The 21,944-nt window shown below is 34.2% G+C and overlaps 1 protein-coding gene across 1 annotated transcript; it reads right to left on the reverse strand.

Moving 5' to 3' along the window:
- Nucleotides 1–258: 258 nt before the first annotated feature.
- On the reverse strand, nucleotides 259–19,950 carry LOC142219884 (fatty acyl-CoA reductase wat-like). The gene is made up of 8 exons (XM_075288650.1): nucleotides 19,722–19,950; nucleotides 18,252–18,367; nucleotides 14,221–14,469; nucleotides 8,974–9,235; nucleotides 8,712–8,913; nucleotides 736–978; nucleotides 417–674; nucleotides 259–337 (listed from the first exon to the last, which is right to left on the reverse strand). The coding sequence occupies exons 1-8, from the start codon at nucleotides 19,795–19,797 to the stop codon at nucleotides 259–261; spliced, it is 1,485 nt and encodes a 494-aa protein (XP_075144765.1). The 5' UTR covers nucleotides 19,798–19,950.
- Nucleotides 19,951–21,944: the final 1,994 nt, after the last annotated feature.

A 21,944-nucleotide genomic window follows, 5' to 3' on the forward strand; every position in this document is an offset into this window, starting at 1 on the left:
AACCGCCCTCGTAAATTTCATATTTTAATTAAATTGGAAAAAAGTGTCATTTTTAATGAGCAGAGTAAAACTAGATGACAGTACAAGAAATTGTTGTACTATTAGAAATAGTTTTTACATCATATTTTTTGATTAGATATTCTTTAAAAAAAAAAAAAGTTCTTAAAATTTTATTTTCATATTAAAATTATCTTAAAAGCTAACATTTATTCCATAATAATAATATTTCAAATAATATTATTTTATATGATAATAAAGTTATTTAAAAAGGATCCATAATATCCAAACTATGATAAGAAAGATGACAGTATGTGCGAAAATATTTAAAATATAAAATCTGAAATTATTAGAAATAAAAAAAAATGTACAAGATGTTTTGTTTTTATATAAAAAATTTCATAACATAAGAATATTACATTTTCCACTTTTGCTTCGCCCGAAGTATAGTATCTGCTTTCTCTTTAGCCACATATTTTCTTAGACCAATTGAAAAGCTATGTAAATATTCTCTCCAATTTAATGAAGCCATATCAAAATTATATATCGCTTGATCTTGTGATGTCATTGAGTTCCATAGCTTCCTTGTATTTGTTGTATTAAATTCAAAATCGTTTATTATGAAATGATGTAATAGACTTGATAATTCTCTCATTTTTCGATTAATTTTAACCATTCTACAAATATATAAATGTTCTCAATGAAAATTCATTTGAAAATTAATTTTCTTTTACGCACCTGGGGCTTTTACCAAATAATCTCGAAATAACATCCATACTATAGGCTGGTAATGTTTGATAAAGAAATTCAAGGTAGGAAAAAATAAATTTATTTTGTATAAATATTAACATGGGATACCATATCATATTCGAAAATGGACATTGCTTCATATAAATTTTAGTAATCCTCCAAAATGTACCCCACTGCACAGTATTTATGTTTTCTGGCACTGCATTGAAAATGGTTGGTAATTTAGGATAGCTAAAATAATAAATCAATATGTACTGAATATGTAAAATTGTTATTACAAAAATTGCAAAATATTTTTAATAATTTTAATCAATTTTTAGAAATAAATCTCAAGTAGTGGATGTTTTGCTTATTCCCTATAATCTCGAAATTTCATTGGCGAAATGGATATATAAAAATCAGTGTTGTAAAATCTAAGTTTAAAGGAAACTAAAAACATCATACAATTTCTGGAATAGTAACAATTTATTATTCACAGAAAAAAAAATCACCTAAATTGATTGAAATTAAAAAATTAACTGATAGTTTATCAAATTAAAAGTCAGTTAAAAAAATTATTAAACAATTTTAAGTGTTTTCTTTATAATATTAATTAACCCAATTGTTTTTTAAATTAAATCAAAGTAAAAATATAACTTTTTAAAATGTAATTTTTTTTTTCAGAAAACAATTTAACTAAATCCAATGAAAAATCCAACTATTGTTAAAATCGAATTCATAGTAAAATAAAAAATAATTATAAATAAATTAATTAATACAAAACAGATAGTCGATTACCTCAATTAAAAAATTAATTGTGATTTGCGACCAAAATCAATAAAAATTAAAAAAATAATGGAATATGCCCAAGAAATCAATAAATTTTTTAATCAAATATGTTTTATATTTCTAATAGTGGATATCATTTAATTATAAATAAAGATATAAATAAATTAATTAATACAAACCAGAAAATTTAGAGCCTCAGCACAGGTGTGTGGGGGATAACAACGATAGCGGGGATAAGTGGAAAAATGATGGAATCCCTGAATAGTATGAGTAATGGACTGTATCTTTTGTATAGGCCAATTTATTATATCTCAAATTAATGTGAAATAATGAATATCCAAACAAAACCCAACCGAAAAGCGATATAAAAATAAACAAGTATAAACGGCCGTAAGTTCGGCCAGGCCGAATCTTAAATACCCACCACCAAAATAACGTCTTGATTTGAAATCTTAAATCTGTAGAAGTAAAATCTGAAAATTTTACATTGAGTTTCAAGCAATTTTCATTATCAGTGCGCTTTCTGCACCCTCAAGAAGTGAAGTCGGTCTACATGGAGGCATTACCAAATGGACCGATAAAAACTTAATCCGATACACGTTTTTGTTTTTGCGTTTGACGCAGCAAGAAAAATAGCAGTGGGCGATAGAAAAGATACTTAAAACTAGCTAATTTAATGTACTAAACTTGAAATAATTCACAATAGATTTTAATTCAACAATTTGACAATTCAAAATACTAATTTAATTGTGATTTTATGGAAATTCATTAACAGTAATTCATTTACAATAATTTATTTACAATAATTCAAGTATCAATAGAGTTCATTTAAAAAATCAACATTATTGACAAACATGAAGTTTGTCTAGCCTAAATTAAGAAACTAGTGGTGGTATGTGGACAAAATCAATTAAAATTTTAATTAAACCAATTAAAAAATTAATTAAATGTTCCAAGAAATCAATTAATTTTTTAATCAATTATATTTTATATTTCTAATAATGTCTGTGATTGATACTATCGTTTTCACGATTGAAGCAATTTTAATTAAAAAAGAAGTATATACGGCCGTAAGTTCGGCCAGGCCGAATCTTATGTACACTCCACCATGGACTGGGTAGAAACTTCTACGAAAGACTGTCATCCACACGGATGAAAAAGACTGTTTTTCATATGTTTGGCTATAAACATTATATGTTTGGAACACAAATTTTTAAACACAATATTTTTGAGTGCAAGCATATAATGTTCATAAACTAGCATAACATGTTTGGAACATATATGTTAATATGTTAGAACATATTATGTTTGGGACATAAAATGTTTGTAAATATAATATGTTTGGATGCAAACATATATTAATTTAGAAATAGCCTATAAACATATATGTGTTTAGTAGCTTGGAGCGCTATTTAACACGGAGCGATATTGAATTAAGTTGGTGGGTGTTGCTTGTTATTACAAAATTAATATTTTATTTTTCCTTGGGCAATTGATCAGCTACTTCTCTGATCCTTACAAACTGTGTGGTCCGCTGTTCGAATCCCCGTCCGGCAAAAGGTAAAATTAAAATAAAATAAAAATCATAAAATTGAATAATTTCTTCTACAATGTTTGTATTACAGAAAAAGGTGCTAAGAACTAAAAAATCTCGTGGAAGTGAGAAAGATGTGGGGGAATATACAATTAGGCAGAAACAAAATTTTGAGCATTCAGGTCGAAAACCTATGTTGTTAGCACCTATATTACCTGTTTATTTTCATAATTCATTATGATTGTAAATATATAAATAAATAAATAAAATTTTGAGCACAATATTGTTTGGGACAATTTTTTTTTAAGCATATAATATTTTTGGGTGCAAAATGCTTCCAAACATATTATATGTTCACATAATAACATATTGTTTTTTAGAAGACAACATTATTGAATTTGGATGCAAAAATACAAAATGTTTGGAACTTAGACTACCCAAACATATATTGTTTAGACCAATATGCTTTCAAACATATTATATATTGGAAGAGATCAAACATATAAATGTTTGGGCAATACCCAAAAATGTATATGCTTGAAGCAAAATATGTTTGGGAGTATATGTTACAGAAGCGATTTTTTGTGAGGGTGCTGATATGAACCAATTCCTGAATGGAACATCAGTTACCAAATTTCAGCCGGATCGGATGAAATTTGCTTCTCTTAGAGGCTCCGCAAGCCAAATCGTGGGATCGGTTTATATGGGGGCTATATATAATTTGGGCCGATTTCGACCAATTTTTGCATTGGTGTTTGAGGCTATATATTAACACAACATACTAAATTTCAACTGAATCAGATGAATTTTGGTATTTTAAGAGGCTCCGGAGGTCAAAATCTGATGATCGGTTTATATGGGGGCTATATATAATTATTGACCGATGTAGACCAATTTTTGCATGGTCATTAGAGACCATATACTAACACCATGTACCAAATTTCAGACGGATCGGATGAAGTTTGCTTCTCTTAGAGGCTCCGCAAGCCAAATCGGGGGATCGGTTTATATGGGGGCTATATATAATTATGGACCGATATGGACCAATTTTTGCATGGTTGTTAGAGACCATATACTAACACCATGTACCAAATTTCAGCCGGATCGGATGAAAATTGTTTCTCTTAGAGACTCTGCAAGCCAAATCGGGGGATCGGTTTATATGGGGGCTATATATAATTATGGACCGATGTGGACCAATTTTTGCATGATTGTTAGAGACCATATACTAACACCATGTACCAAATTTCAGCAGGATCGGATGAAATGTGCTTCTCTTATAGGCCTCGCAAGCCAAATTTGGGAGTCCGTTTATATGGGAGCTATACATAAAAGTGGACCGATATGGCCCAATACCACCTGACCTACATCAATAAAAAATACTTCTGCCAAGTTTCAAGTCGATAGCTTATTTCGTTCGGAAGTTAAAGTCTAAAATCTATACTTCTGGTGGGCACATTTTTTGGCAGATCAAAGTTATTATACCCTGACCACTATGTGGTTTAGGGTCCCAGCAAAAAAATTTGGAAGTTCTTCCAAAGGCACAACTTTAAAAACACTTCCAGAAGATGCACTCCCAATGATGTTCTTTATTTTAACTACCCAGAAAGTTCTTTTAATTCAATTTTTTATAACTTGGTTTTTTCATACTGTTAATGGGTAATTTTAGCTTTTGGAAGTTCTTCCAAAGGCACAACTTAAAAAGCATGCACTCCCTGTGATGTTCTTTATTTTAACTACCCAGGAAGTTCTTTTTAATTAGATTTTCATAACTTGGGTTTTTCATACTTTTAAAGGGTAATTTTAACTTTTTTTGTTTCAAATAGGTTAAAAACAGAGTAAGAATTTATAAAATGGTACAAATCATTTAAATTTTGTCGAAAAAAATGCTAAATACAATCTGAAAAAATTGTGAATTTTTGAAAATATTTGAGGTCAAACGTTTCCGACAAGCGTTAGAATCCATTAAAAATTATAAAAAATTATAAAAATTATTTATTTGACAAAATATTACAGAATTTCTTAATTTACATCCAAAACATTGAATTCGGATCACACCTAAAGAAGTGATGCAAATTCAATGCAACGGCTGTTGAAATGGAGGACTTCCGTCCTATGACAAGCCCATGTTAAATTCATCGCTTCTGCGTCAATTTTGCACCATTTCCGGATCCAAAAAGAAAATTTTCATTACTTTTTTGGCGACGCTTTTTTTGCTGGGGTATAATTAATTGGACCAATTACCTTTGTGATTGAATCCGATTTTTTGCCATGATTTGGAGCCATTTGTTGAACTTTGTTTTCCTGTTGATTTTTGTTTTCTTGAGAATTTAAATTTTCATGACAAGGCGCAGGAGGTGCTAATGGACACATCTACATGTAAATTAGATGCCTCAACTATCAATAAAAGAGAGACTCAGAATTTTCCACCAGAAAAACTATATTACAATCCCGAATGAAGTTAGCTTTGAGTAAAGAAAGAAAGTTTACTTTAGGCCTAAAATGTTGACCTTCACTTCAGGAATTTTACGTCGCTTCTTTAAAATAAAGCTATGTAGATTTAAATCTGCATGCACAGCAAAGTTTACTTAAATTAATAATTCCAAGCCAAAAATGTTGCTTCTGTTTAGGAAACTTTTAAAGTTTAAACGTAGGCTCTATAAAATTAAAACTAGCGTACAGACCTCATTTGTCGAATTTCCATTCTATTTTTTTTCTTAGATATATTAAATTAAGTAAAGATATTCATGTACAAATATTTAAATGTAAATTAAAAATTTTAACATTTAAACAAAGTAAAACATATTTTCTGAGTTACAAAAAAAAAAAAACAAGTATATACGGCCGTAAGTTCGGCCAGGCCGAATCTTATGTACCCTCCACCATGGATTGCGTAGGAACTTCTACTAAAGGCTGTCATCCACAATCGAATTACTTGGGTTGCGATAACACTTGCCGATGGCAAGGTATCGTAAAACTTTTTAACACTGTCTTCTAAATTGTAAGTTAGCCCATACGGGGTATATATTAAACAAAAAAAGGCCGATTAAATACGTATATAATATAGTTTGACAAAATTTTCTATAGAAATGAAAACTTGACAAAATTTTCTATAGAAATGAAAACTTGACAAAATTTTCTATAGAAATAAAATTTTGACAAAATTTTCTATAGAAATAAAAATTTTCTATAGAAATAAAAATTTTCTATAGAAATAAAATGTTGACAAAATTTTCTATGGAAGTAAAATGTTGACAAAATTTTGTATAGAAATAAAATGTTGACAAAATTTTCTACAGAAATAAATTTTTTACAAAATTTTCTATAAAAATAAAATTTTGACAAAACTTTCTATGGAAATAAAATTTTGACAAACATTTCTATAGAAATAAACGTTTGACAAAACTTTCTATAGAAATGAAATTTTGACACAACTTTCTATAGTAATAAAATTTGACAAAATTTTCTATGGAAATAAAGTTTTGGTAGATTATTTTTGGCGATATGGACCAATTTTTGTGTAATAAGTCATCGGCTATATATAACTAAAGACCGATATTGACCAATTTTTACATGGCTGTTAGAGGCCATATATTGACAAAATGTACCAAATTTCAACCGCTTGGGATGACTTTTGCTATATATAATTATGGACCGATATGGACCAATTTTTGCATGGTTGTTAGATACCATATACTAACACCATGTACCAAATTTCAACAGGATCGGATGAATTTTGCTCCTCCAAGTGGCTCCTGAGGTCAAATCTGGGGATCGGTTTATATGGGAGCTATATATAATTATGAACCGATATGGACCAATTTTTGCATGGTTGTTAAAAACCGTATACTAACACCACGTACTAAATTTCAATTGGATCAGATGAATTTTGCTCCTCCATGAGGCTCCGGAGTTCAAATCTGGGGATCAGTTTATATGGGAGCTATATATAATTATGAACCGATATGGACCAATTTTTGCATGGTTGTTAGAGGCCGTATACTAACACCATGGACCAAATTTCAACAGGATCGGATGAATTTCGCTCCTCCAAGAGGCTCCTGAGGTCAAATCTGGGGATCGGTTTATATGGGAGCTATATATAATTATGAACCGATATGGACCAATTTTTGCATGGTTGTTAGAGACTATATACTAACACCACGTACTAAATTTCAATTGGATCAGATGAATTTTGCCCCTCCAAGAGGCTCCGGAGGTCAAATCTGGGGATCGGTTTATATGGGGGCTATATATAATTATGGACCGATATGGACCAATTTTTGCATGGTTGTTAGAGACCGTATAATAACATCATGTACCACATTTCAACCGGATCGGATGAATTTTTCCCCTCCAAGAGGCTCCGGAGGTCAAATCTGGGGATCGGTTTATATGGGGGCTATATATAATTATGGACCGACATGGACCAATTTTTGCATGAATGTTAGAGACCGTATACTAAGACCACGTACTAAATTTCAACCGGATCGGATGAATTTTGCTCCTCCAAGAGGCTCCGGAGGTCAAATCTGGGGATCGGTTTATATGGGAGCTATATATAAATATGGACCGATATGGACCAATTTTTGCATGAATGTTAGAGACCGTATACTAAGACCACGTACTAAATTTCAACCGGATCGGATGAATTTTGCTCCTCCAAGAGGCTCCGGAGGTCAAATCTGGGGATCGGTTTATATGGGAGCTATATATAAATATGGACCGATATGGACCAATTTTTGCATGGTTGTTAGAGGCCGTATACTAACATCAGGTACCAAATTTCAACCGGATCGGATGAATTTTGCTGCTCCGGGAGGCTCCTCAAGCCAAATTTGGGGATCGGTTTATATGGGGGCTATACGTAAACGTGGTCCGATATGGCCGATTTTCAATACCATCCGACCTACATCAATAACAACTACTTGTGCCAAGTTTCAAGTCGATAGCTTGTTTCGTTCGGAAGTTAGCGTGATTTCCACAGACGGACGGACAGCCGGACAGACGGACAGACGGACGGACGGACGGACGGACGGACATGCTTAGATCGACTCAGAATTTCACCACGACCCAGAATATATATACTTTATGGGGTCTTAGAGCAATATTTCGATGTGTTACAAACGGAATGACAAAGTTAATATACCCCCATCCTATGGTGGAGGGTATAAAAACATTTAACCAAAGATGCAAAATCCTCACAATAAATCTTAGCCTATATTTGAAGTTATTTTATGGAATATTTCTTTGAATGAAAAATGTGTCTTTATTGTAAGCTAAATTTGCCTTACTTCTACGAAATATGACGATAAGGAAGATATACAAATTTCAAAGACTCGTGCCTTAAATTTAATGAAAAAAAGTTTAAAGCAAAAAAACATTTTTCAATTGAAATTTTTATTTTAAATAAATTTGTCCGCCAATATTGTATAAGTTGCGTTTACTAAAATTTAATAATAGGTCATTATATTTTTCAGTCTAAGAACTTATGACATTACTCCGGAATCGAAAGTAGTGAATGAGAGAATTATCTCTTGTTTGTCGTTGATATACGAAAAACCACCTTATTGAAATAAAATATTTTGTTAAGTTCAAGTCTTGAATACAATTTAGTATAAATTTCGGGAAAACAAAACTTTTTTTCTCTCTATCTACTTACTTATGTGCTTCCATGGAAGCGGTGTACCAAGCAGCTGCCATCATTATATTTGCACAAAAATCAACTGGTATCAAGGCTGCCCTTGTATCTGCATTACCATTTACTATTCTCAAAAATCCCATACCAGAACAATATGTACCACCCACTGCTCCTTGTAGACCTTCAACCCACCCTGGTATGGGATCATTATTCGCTGGAACAACTGTAGAAATAGAATTTTTGGAAATATTTTAAATAATACTAACGCTATAGTCTCTTGTACTTATTCCAGGTCGAACAATACAAATTGGTAAAGTTGTGCCATGCGTTTGTATAGCTTCCTCGGCAATTGCTTTTGTTATAGCATAACTATTGGGAAATCGGTCCAATAAAGTGTTAGTTAATCGATCGAGATTCTCATTTCCCAGAATATCTTTAATTGTCAATAGTTGTTCACAAGTAACTGTCAATTTATTCGAATAGAATTTCTCTTCAGTGAGTTTCTCAACACAGTTCACAAAGGCAGTGGAAACATGTAAGAATACCTGAAAGTAGAGTGAATTATTAAGTTACTTTAAATAGAGAAACTAATATACAAACAAAATGGGTATTTTGATAAATTCTTTGAAACAGTCAGGAGGAACCAAAAGAAGTGTATTAGTGGGATCAGTGGTAGAATAAACTGAAAATGTCTACATCGAATGCTTAATATGAAATATAGCCAACTTGAGTTTTTTCATACATTACAATAAAAACGTTAAAACCATTTTTAATAAAACAAATTTTATTTCTCACTTGAACTTTTTATATCTTCCATTATACATTCCGTTTATAACTCATCAAAATATTGGCTCCTAACCCATAAAACTTATATATTCTGGGTCGTGGGAAATTGACTGGTGGTGTATGTTACACGCAGAGAAGAAACATGATTGTCACAATCATATTCGAAGAGCAAAATAATATGATAGCAGCTATTTTTTCGGCGACCATGTAACATTTTAACCTGCAACCATGTTGGCTCAGTGAACATGGTTCTAAGAAAAATACTATTGTCCTCATCTAAAATGTTATTATATTGACAAAAAAGAATTTTGTTTCCATTAAAAGACAATGGTCACGATATAAAATGTTATGTTATTCGTCAAAAATGTTTTTCTTCTAGTTAAAAGAACATGGTCACAACCTAAAATGTTTTGATTTTTATGAAAAAACTTTTTTCGTCGTCGAAAAAAGGACGCCACTTGAGAAAAGAAAACACAAAATCAACTTTGTTTATTTGTTTTTATATATTTATAAACTAATTCATTGTTTATTTGTATTTATAATGTCGTGCACACAAACATCACATATTTTTACACACTCTAGTTTGGTTCAATTTCAACAATAAGTAATCATTCCATATTTACTTCGTGCCCATCAAATGTACAAACGCAGACATCATGTAACTGCAAATAAAAATAAATTATACCATATATCAAAATGCAGAACAAAAACCAGGTACATTTTTTTCAATTACACTTTCCTTTTTTGTATTCACATAAAACCACGTGCCATTTCTGAATAAATAAATAAACACAAAACACAATAATTCCGTATTCTCCGTCCATTCCAAGAAACAATCAACACACGACTGACGCGCAAAATGAAAATCGTGTGTACCTGCTCAATGTTTTTATAAAATTCTTGTCGCTGCAAAAAAATTAAAAAATTAAATGGTCACGAAAACAATGTACATGGTCTTTATGGCCATGTAATGGTTGTAGACATGTCTATACGTAAACTATAAAAATACTTTTTTCTCTGCAAAAAAGTAAAAAAAATTGAATGGTCAGGTACATGATTTTCCTGACCATATAATGGTCTCAAATTCTATCATTTAAATAATAGAACATGTTTGCGGCATTTGAGAACCATTTAAAAGCTTATTGCCAACATATATTTTTCTCCGCTCGAAAATTATTTTTACAAAGACAAAATACATGGTTTTCGCGACAATTACATGCTTTAAATAAGCATTAAATGGATGCGGAAACCATGTCCAAACATGTTTTTTCTGTGCGTGTAGTTGCCTGAAATCGAACCGGATGGGCTTGATTCGTTCAGATGGTACCATTTTTGATGTTACATGGTTTGAGTGGTTTACCCCACTACACTTTATCAGGTGCTGGTGGGTAAGGAGGTCGCAGTCCGAGGCCTCGCCAAGAGCATTCTGGACTCATGCTGAAGATGCTCTTCAGTGGCAATCCGTAACGCTGCATTTTTCCCTTTTGAAGATTTCTCCATTGGGTATCGCTAACACTGGGAGTCCGAACGGAAGCCGCATTACCGATAAGGAGACGGCCAATAGACTCATTAGTCTTGTAAATCGTCTCTTTATATTTCCTCAACATTTCTAGCAGTCAATGTCTTCAGGATCTTGTTTCCACTCACATATATCTCCTAAGAGAGTGGTGTGGTTCACTGTATCAAACGGTTTAGACAAGTCCAAAGCTACGCGAAGTTTAAGCGACCTTCTACCATACTATTCAATCCCTCTGCAATGTTGGCAGTTAAATCACACTACGCAGTGGTCGTACTTCTGCTCGAGCGAAAATCATGCGAATGTTCTTCCAACATTAGATGTGAAGTAGGCAGTAAAATACCCTCCAGAATCTTCGTGACGGGGGAAAGAAGATGTGCATGTTTTTCTGATTGCAGAACTGAAACAACCTTCCCTATTTTCCAGATATATCGTATTTTGATAGTGTTGAGGCAAATATTAAAGGTATGGGTCAAGAACTTAGCGCCATTCTATCCTACGTGCTTCAACATACTCGCTTTTGGCGGCCTTTTTTTATCGCCTGCAGCGCACGGAAGATTCGTCTTTGCCTTGTGCTTGCTACTATATGGGTGTGCTCGATGAATCGCTACACGTTTATCACCCTTCGGAGTTTGCCTCCCTAAGGCAATGGAGATTTTGTGTTTGGGGTTAGAGAGGTTCCGAATCGTCGACCACAACGGTTTGGATCCAAAATTGGATTCGGAGACAAGCTCGTCGACGTCCCGAGCGAGAATCGGAATCCTGGAATTAGATGGATTTACTTTCTGGATCCCATCCCTCTTATCTGCCAACCTTGATGTTCAGAATCGGTTACGGTTAATATTAGTGATTGAAATTTATTTTACCAATTGGTAATTTTATACCCTCCACCATAGGATGGGGGTATATTAACTTTGTCATTCCGTTTGTAACACATCGAAATATTGCTATAAGACCCCAAAATTCTGAGTCGATCTGAGCATGTCCGTCCGTCCGTCTGTTGAAATCACGCTAACTTCCGAACGAAACAAGCTATCGACTTGAAACTTGGCACAAGTAGTTGTTATTGATGTAGGTCGGATGATATTGTAAATGGGTCATATCGGATCACTTTTACGAATAGCCCCCATATAAACGGACCACCAAATTTGGCTTGCGGGGACTCTAAGAGAAGCAAATTTCATCCGATCCGGCTGAAATTTGGTACATGGTGTCAGTATATGATCTCTAACAACCATGCAAAAATTCGTCCACATCGGTCCATAATTATATATAGCCCCCATATAAATCAATCCCCCGATTTGGCTTGCGGAGCCTCTAAGAGAAGCAAATTTCATCCGATCCGGCAGAAATTTGGTACATGGTGTAAGTATATGATCTCTAACAACTACTCAAAAATTGGCCCACATTGGTCAATAATTATATATAGCCCCCATATAAACCGATCCTCCGATTTGGCTTGCGGAGCCTCTAAGAGAAGCAAATTTCATCCGATCCGGCTGAAATTTGGTACATGGTGTTAGAATATGGTATCTAATGACCATGTGAAAAATTGTCCATATCGGTCCATAGTTATATATAGCCCCCATATAAACCTATCACCAGATTTGACCTCCGGAGCCTCTTGGAAGACCAAAATTCATCTGATTCAGTTGAAATTTGGCACGTGGTGTTAATATATTGCCTCAAATACCCATGCAAAAATTTGTCGAAATCGGTCCATAATATAGCCCCATATAAACCGATCCCCAGATTTGACCTCCGGAGCCCCTTGGAAGAGCAAAATTCATCCGATTCGGTTGAAATTTAGTACGTGATGTTATATGTATATGTTATCCAACAACCATGCAGGAATTGGTTCATATCAGTCCATAATTATATATAGCCCCATATAAACCGATCCCCAGATTAGACCTCCGGTGCCTTTTGGAGAAACAAAATTCATCCGATCTGGTTGAAATTTGATACGTGGTGGTAGTATATGTTATTTAATAGCAATGCCAAAAGTGGTCCATATCAGTCCATAATCATATATAGCCCCCATATAAACCGATCCCGAGATTTGGTTTTGAGGAGCAAATTTCATCCGAGTCAGTTGATATTTGGTACATTGTGCTAGTATATGGCCGTTAACAACCATGCCTAACTAGGTCCATATCGGTCATAGTTATACATAGCCCTCAGATAAATCGATCCCCAATCATAAAAAATTGGTCCATATCAAGTTCATAATTGTATATAGCCCCCATATAAGAGGCCCCCATATTTCAATTCTGGCTCTCTACCATGTATGGACTAACTCACAATTTAGAAAATGATGTTAAGAAGTTTTAGGATATCACAACCCAAGTAATTCGATTGTGGATGACAGTCTTTCGTAGAAGTTTCGACGCAATCCATGGTGGAGGGTACATAAGATTCGGCCTGGCCGAACTTACGGCCGTATATACTTGTTTCACAATCAATTCATTTTAAAAGGAATTTGATTGATTCATACGCCATGGCAGGTTCTATAAAGTAAAATTGAATGAATCGTAAAAAGGTATGTTAGCAGAATGTATATGAACTGTATACAAACAACATCAATAGGGCTGTTTTATTTTAGCACTGGATGTCCTAAGCCGTAGAGGACAAAAAGAAAACAGAGTACTCGTTTATCCAGGACATCTCCAAAAATATGCAACACTGTCATCAGCTGTTCAAAAACAATCACAGAAAAGAAGTGAAATCTTGCATTTTTAATGTATGAAATGCTTCAATTAGTAATAAATATTTATTGCTGCGTTTATTTATGACACTGTACCACTTTGAATTTCATGTTTTTCATAAATTAGTCACAATAAATTGCTATTGTGAATCGAAGAAGTGTCACTTTATCAAAATACAGTCTGGCAACATCGGCGCAACTTGCACTGATGAGATGTTCTGGATAGAACACCAGTGCAACGATGTTCTGGATAGCCCATACAAATGTTGCATCCAGTGCTAAAAGAAAACAGCCCTAATGTTAATTCACGTGATAGGTACAAGTTTTTCCTTGTCGTTGGTGCCTATGGCTGATAATAAAATCTAATGTAGTAAAATCTTCTACCCTAATAAAAATCTTCTTAAAATACTTTTTTGTTCTCTAGAAGCAAGAAATAATTTATTAATGTTCCTACATTATGGCTATTTTAAGACTTTTCCTCGCTTAAAATATAATATTTGTTATATCCAAAAGAATCTTACCTGTAGTTGCTTTATTTCCTTAGCAAGAGTAATCAGATCCAAAGTAGGTTTAATATTTTTCTGTGTGGCACTACTCAATAGTTCATTAAAGCGTACCGATGCTGCACAATGTACAATAATATCCACATTTTTAATTAATTCTTGGCGGTCATCATTTGAAATAGCCAAATCTGGTTTTGTGCAATCGCCGGCTATAATCTTCAGATATGTAGCATATGTAGGTCGCTGAGATCTGAGTTCGTTAAAGAGCTTTCAAAAGATGTGAAATAAGTATTAAATAAAATTATATATTATTTTTATGTTAGCCTGCTAACAATACAGGCTGGTTCTTCGTCCAAATTAATCACTTTACATATTATCATTACAATTTTAATACAAGCTTATTGGACATGAAGATTAAGGAATTGAATGAAAAGAAAATGAATCTGGCCAATCCCACAAGCCTAACTAGACATATGATTCTTTGCTGGCTAATGTAAGTTTCCATAGTCATAAGTGTAGATCTGGCGGGGTGACATGATTTATTTTTGGTTTTATATGTTATTTTCCTAAGGAAATCACATACCAGAATTGTTCCTCGCAAATTGAACAATTCTTCTCACATAGCTACAATTCCTTAATCTTATTTTTGATTTCGGTTTGTTACTACACTAATGCAACAGCCAATGGAAATCTAAAATAGGATTAAGGAATTGTACCTATATGAGAAGATGATGCACAGTGATGGTGAAAAATGTTTAAATTTGGGAGGAATAATTCTCATATGTATTTCCTTAGGAAATGAGTAATCACGCTATCACCCTTGAATTCCATCACGAATAATTTTATTTCTGCATGCCACAGATCAAAATGCCTTTGTAAGCTTGTCAACAATAAGACGAACTGTCATTGGAATATTATATATCAGCTAACAGGTTCGCTGATAAGTTCCCGGTCTAACACATAGATGGCGTCGCTAGTATTAAATGCATATTATTTTTATACCCACCACCATAGGATGGGGGGTATATTAACTTTGTCATTCCGTTTGTAACACATCGAAATATTGCTCTAAGACCCCATAAAGTATATATATTCTGGGTCGTGGTGAAATTCTGAGTCGATCTGAGCATGTCCGTCCGTCCGTCCGTCCGTCCGTCCGTCCGTCTGTTGAAATCACGCTAACTTCCGAACGAAACAAGCTATCGACTTGAAACTTGGCACAAGTAGTTGTTATTGATGTAGGTCGGATGGTATTGCAAATGGGCCATATCGGTCCACTTTTACGTATAGCCCCCATATAAACGGACCCCAAAATTTGGCTTGCGAGGCCTCTAAGAGAAGCAAATTTCATCCGATCCGGCTGAAATTTGGTACATGGTGTTAGTATATGGTCTCTAATAACCATGCAAAAATTGGTCCACATCGGTCCATAATTATATATAGCCCCCATATAAACCGATCCCCCGATTTGGTTTGCGAGGCCTCTAAGAGAAGGAAATTTCATCCGATCCGGCTGAAATTTGGTACATGGTGTTAGTATATGGTCTCTAACAACCATGCAAAAATTGGTCGACATCGGTCCATAATTATATATAGCCCCCATATAAACCGATCGCCCGATTTGGCTTGCGAGGCCGCTAAGAGAAGCAAATTTCATCTGATCCGGCTGAAATTTTGTACGTGATGTTAGTATATGGTCTATAACAACCATGCAAAAATTTGTCCACATCGGTTCATAATTATATATAACCCCCATATAAACCGATCACCAGATTTGACCTCCGGAACCTTTTGGAAGACCAAAATCCATCTGATTCAGTTGAAATTTGGTATGTGGTGTTAATATATGGCCTCAAACACCCATGCAAAAATTGGTCCATATCGGTCCATAATTATATATAGGCCCCATATAAACCGATCCCCAGATTTGACCTCCAGAGCCCCTTGGAAGAGCAAAATTCTTGCCATTCGGTTGAAATTTGGTACGTGATGTTAGTATATGGTATCCAACAACCATGCAGGAATTGGTTCCTATCAGTCCATAATTATATATAGCTCCCATATAAACCGATCCCCAGATTTGACCTCCGGTCCCTTTTGGAGAAGCAAAATTCATCCGATCTGCTTGAAATTTGGTACGTGGTGGTAGTATATGATATTTAACAACCATGCCAAAAGTGGTCCATATCAGTCCATAATCGTACATAGCCCCATATAAACCGATCCCGAGATTTGGTTTTGGAACCTCTTGGAGGAGCAAATTTCATCCGAGTGAATTGAAATTTGGTACATTGTGCTAGTATATGGTCGTTAACAACCATGCCTAACTAGGTCCATATCGGTCTATAGTTATATATGGCCCTCAGATAAATCGATCCCCAATCACACAAAAATTGGTCCATATCAAGTTCATAATTGTATATAGCCCCCATATAAGCGACCCCCATATTTCAATTCTTGCTCTCTACGTACAAAAAGTCCATATCGATTCGTAATTATTTGTAGACTTAACTATACATAACTTTATTGTCTAATATATACCATGTATGGACTAAATCAAGTCTTTCGTAGAAGTTTCTACGCAATCCATGGTGGTGGGTACATAAGATTCGGCCTGGCCGAACTTGCGGCCGTATGTACTTGTTATATAGTACCAACCTTCAAATGATTCGTGTCAAAATTTTACGTCTGTAAGTCAATTAGTTTGTGAGATAGAGCGTCTTTTGTGAAGCAACTTTTGTGAAAAAAAATGGAAAAAAGGAATTTCGTGTTTTGATAAAATACTGTTTTCTGAAGGGAAAAAATACGGTGGAAGCAAAAACTTGGCTTGATAATGAGTTTCCGGACTCGGCCCCAGGGAAATCAACAATAATTGATTGGTCTGCAAAATTCAAGCGTGGCGAAATGAGCACGGAGGACGGTGAACGCAGTGGATGCCCGAAAGAGGTGGTTACCGACGAAAACATAAAAAAAATCCACAACATTATTTTGAATGACCGTAAAATGAAGTTGATCGAGATAGCAGAGCCTTAAAGATATCAAAGGAACGTGTTGGACATATCATTCATCAATATTTGGATATGCGGAAGCTCTGTGCAAAATGGGTTCCGCGCGAGCTCACATTTGACCAAAAACAACAACGTGTTGATGATTCTGAGCGGTGTTTGCAGCTGTTAACTCGTAATACACCCGAGTTTTTCCGTCGATATGGGACAATGGATGGAACATGGCTCCATCACTACACTCCTGAGTCCAATCGACAGTCGGCTGAGTAGACAGCGACCGGTGAACCGTCTCCGAAGCGTGGAAAGACTCAAAAGTCCGCTGGCAAAGTAATGGCCTCTGTTTTTTGGGATGCGCATGGAATAATTTTTATCGATTATCTTGAGAAGGGAAAAACCATCAACAGTATATATGGCGTTATTGTAGCGTTTGAAGGTCGAAATCGCGGTAAAACAGCCCCATAGAAGAACAAAAAAGTGTTGTTTCACCAAGTCAACGCATCGTGTCATAAGTCATTGAGAAGGATGGCAACAATTCATGAATTGTGCTTCGAATTGCTTCCCCACCCACCGTATTCTTCAGATCTGGCCCCAAGCGACTTTTTCTTGTTCTCAGACCTCAAAAGGATGATCGCAGGGAAAAAAATTTGGCTGCAATGAAGAGGTGATCGCCGAAACTGAGGCCTATTTTGAGGCAAAACCGAAGGAGTACTACCAAAATGGTATCAAAAAATTGGAAGGTCGTTATAATCGTTGTATCGCTCTTGAGGGGAACTATGTTGAATAATAAAAACAAAAAAATGTGTTTTTCTTTGTTAGACCGGGGACTTGTCAGCCAACCTGTTATTAGACGAGCCGTTTAGAAACGGTAACGACATACAGTTGGTTGCAATATATATCTGTTAGCCTTTTAATAGCTTATTTTATACAAAAACTTGATTGAAGAACAAATTGCACTCTTTAAATATCTATGCTGCAATTAAAACTCAAAATTCAAACAAATTTTTAATTGAAGTGTTCTCATTTCGTCAAGTTGTACATACTTACAGGAGATTTCAAAATGGATTCTTCGAATCGTTCATTAATATTCGCACCATCCTGTGGTCGTATCATTAAATAAATCCTTTTAACATCCGTCGTTCGTAATAGTTTCTCTAAAAATACTGAAAAATTAAAAAACGAAAATTAATAAATAATATTTAGAAATACAAGTGTTCTTGCGATTTTGTTTAAATTCTAAAATTATTTTTTGTACTCGTATGTAGGCAGATCAAATTCTCAGGTTTTTATATAACGGATCCCCCTATTTGTCTTATTGAGCATCTAGATCCCGTTATTCTCCTATCCAAGTTCATATGTCAAATTTGTTCTATATCGACCCATGTTTGTCTGTTACTCCCATATAGACCAATTTCCAGATTTCATTATTAAAAGCATGGAAGCCGCCACTTTTATTTGATTTGCTTGAAATAAGAAATCTAGAGGTCCATAGTAATAAGTCCATAAAGCACTTTACCAAGTATGCTATGTATAGATCCAATTTCTGGTATAGCTCCCATATAGCCCGATCTCCAGATTTTTCTTCTTGAACAAAAAAAATATCCAATTACAAATTTAATTGAAAATTTCGTACGGAAATCTTGTTCATTACATTTTGACTCAAATCTAAAGAAAAAATCAACTATAACTATAATTGTCAAGAAAGTATAAACTCATGTAAAATTACAAGAAAATTATTTTATTGCGTAATAGATAGAAAATGAATTGAGTTTTTTGACAAAAATAAATAAAATTTTTAATTGTACCAATAAAAAAAAATTAATTGAAACTGTCAAATAAATCAACTAATTTTTTTGATCAAGTATATTTTTATTTCTATTTAATTCTGCGATTGATACTATAATTTTCAATTAAAAAAATAATTAGATAAATTAATTTCGTGATTGAGTGAGACATAAAAATTTTAGTGTGGAGGATCCGAAAACGGAACACTGTCGTCCTATTACAAGCACAATGAAAAAAAAAAAAGTTCTTCCTAACACTGAAAAAAACTTTGGATCCAAGTAATCTTTGGATAACAACTACTTGTGCCAAGTTTCAAGTCGATAGCTTGTTTCGTTCGGAAGTTAGCGTGATTTCCACAGACGGACGGACATAGCTATATCGACTCAGAATTTCACCATGACCCAAAATATATATACTTTATGGAATGACAAAGTTAATAGACCTCCATCCTATGGTGGAGGGTATTAAAAGGACCTAAAATAATATCTGCTATAGTTTTTGCATGAATATCCATTTACTAGGGACGAGAAGAAAAATTGTCTTATTTAGTGCCCACCAACAGCGAATTTAACTTACAGTCTCTAGTCTAAAATAACATCGAGAAATAAATCAATGCTACTACTACTACTACTAAATCGATAGTTATTGGGCAGTTAAAGTTTGGTGCCGTTTTCGAATGTCCCCAGTGATGGACATCGGTAGTCAAAGGATTAAACATTCAAATAAAGATACCTTTTCCAAGAAATCCTGTGCCACCAGTAATGAATATCACTTTGCCCGAAAAGAAACTTCGTATATTTGATTCCATTTTTGACGATACAATTTTCAATTTTCGTATTGTATAATATCCAATTTAACAAGATTGTTGTTGTTTTCTTTCAAACTTTATGCGTATTTAAAAGATAAATCACTCATCTAAAAAATATTAATAAGTCCTAATGAAATATTTAATTTTCGGATAATTGCGGTCTATTGCAACTAAAAATTAAAAAACAACTGATGCACTTTCCATAAATTGCTTACAAATATACCCATGTAATCTTAATCCACATGATTACCCCTAAAACGTGAAACAAGACCAGCTAGTAGTAGGAGTAAGAAACGTGATTGTAATTTATAAAGGTTCAAGACATATATTTTTAGTGATTTATTGATATAATAACCTATGAATTTTTTCAGTGACACACTTAACTTATAGAACTCGACTTTTTTTCGCAATTTTCTCAGTGAAAATGTTTTGTATATGTATACGAGGTTGGTTCGACAAGTACCCAGCTTTCAAAAGAAAACAATAGCAATTTGGGGAAATAGTTAATTATTATACCCCAAAAAATATATAGAAGTTCTTCTAAAGACACGATTTTAAAAGTACTTGATTGAAAAATTACCTCCCAAGATGTTCTTTATTTTAACGCAACAAGAAGTTCTTTTAATTCACTATTTTTATACCCATCACCATAGAATGGTGACGGGGGTATAATAAGTTTGTCGTTCCGTTTGTAACACATCGAAATATCGATTTCCCACTATATAAAGTATATATATTCTTGATCAGGGAGAAATTCTAAGCCGATATAAGCATGTCCCTCTGTCCGTCTGTCTGTCTGTCAGTCTGTCTGTTGTAATCACGCTACAGCCTTCAATAATGGTGCTATCGTCCTGAAATTCGGCACAGATTCGTTTTTTGTTTGCTGGCAGGTCAAGTTCGAAGATGGGCTATATTGGTCCAAGTTTTGATATAGTCCCCATATAAACCGACCTCCCGATTTGGGGTCTTGGGCTTATAACAACCGTAGTTTTTATCCAATTTGCCTGAAATTGGAAATCTAGAAGTATTTTAGGACCATAAAAAAGTGTATCGGTCCATGTTTTGGTATAGCCCCCATATGGACCGATTTCCCGATTTTGCTTCTTGGGCGTCTAGAAAGTGTATTTTCTATCCGATTTTCCTGAAATTGGAAATCTAGAGGTACTTTAACACCACAAATTTGTGTGTCTAAAATGGGTGGTATATTTCCATGTTTTGGTATAGCCCCCATATAAACCGATCTCTGGATTTTACTTCTTGGGCGTCTAGAAACTATATTTGTAATCCGATTTGCCTGATATTGGAAATCTAGAGGTATTTTAAGACCACAAATTGTTGTGTCGAAAATGGGGTATATCGATCCATGTTTTGGCATAGCCCCCATATAGATCGATCTCCCGATTTTACTTCTTGGGCGTCTAGAGACTGTATTTACAATCCGATTTGCCTGAAATTAGAAATCTAGAGGTATTTTTGGACCATAAAGAGGTATGTCGAAAATGGTCAGTATCGGTCCATGTTTTGGTATAGCCCCCATATGGACCGATTTCCCGAGTTTGCTTCTTGGGCCTCTAGAAAGTGTATTTTCTATCCGATTCGCCTGAAATTTAAAATCAAAATGAAATTTAAAATCAATTGGTGTGTTGAAAATAGGGTGTATCGGTCCATGTTTTGGTGTAGCCCCCCATATAGACCCATTTCCCGATTTTACTTCTTGGGCTTCTAGAATCCATAGTTTTTTTTTCTCTAGATTTTTAATTTCTGGCAAATTGGACAGAAATTAAAAATCTAGAGATATTTTAGGACCATAAAGAGGTGTGTAGAAAATGGTCCGTATCGGTCCATATTTTGGTATAGCCCCCAAATAGACTAATCTCCCGATTGTACTTCTTGGGCTTGTAGAATTCGTAGTTTTTACACAATTTGTCCGAAATTTGAATTCTTGATGTATTTGAGGATCTTTAAAAGGTGTGTCGAAAATGGTGAAAATTGGTCCATGTTTTGGTATCTAGCTCCCGAATTTATTTCTTGGGCTGCTAGAATCTGTACTTTTTATCCACTTTGCCTGAAATGGGAAACCTAGGTATTTTAAGACCACAAATATATCAGCCAAATATGGTGTGTATCGAGCCATGTTTTAGTATAGC

This window comes from Haematobia irritans, chromosome 1 (genome assembly GCF_050003625.1).
Source record: "Haematobia irritans isolate KBUSLIRL chromosome 1, ASM5000362v1, whole genome shotgun sequence".
Taxonomy (NCBI): domain Eukaryota; kingdom Metazoa; phylum Arthropoda; class Insecta; order Diptera; family Muscidae; genus Haematobia; species Haematobia irritans.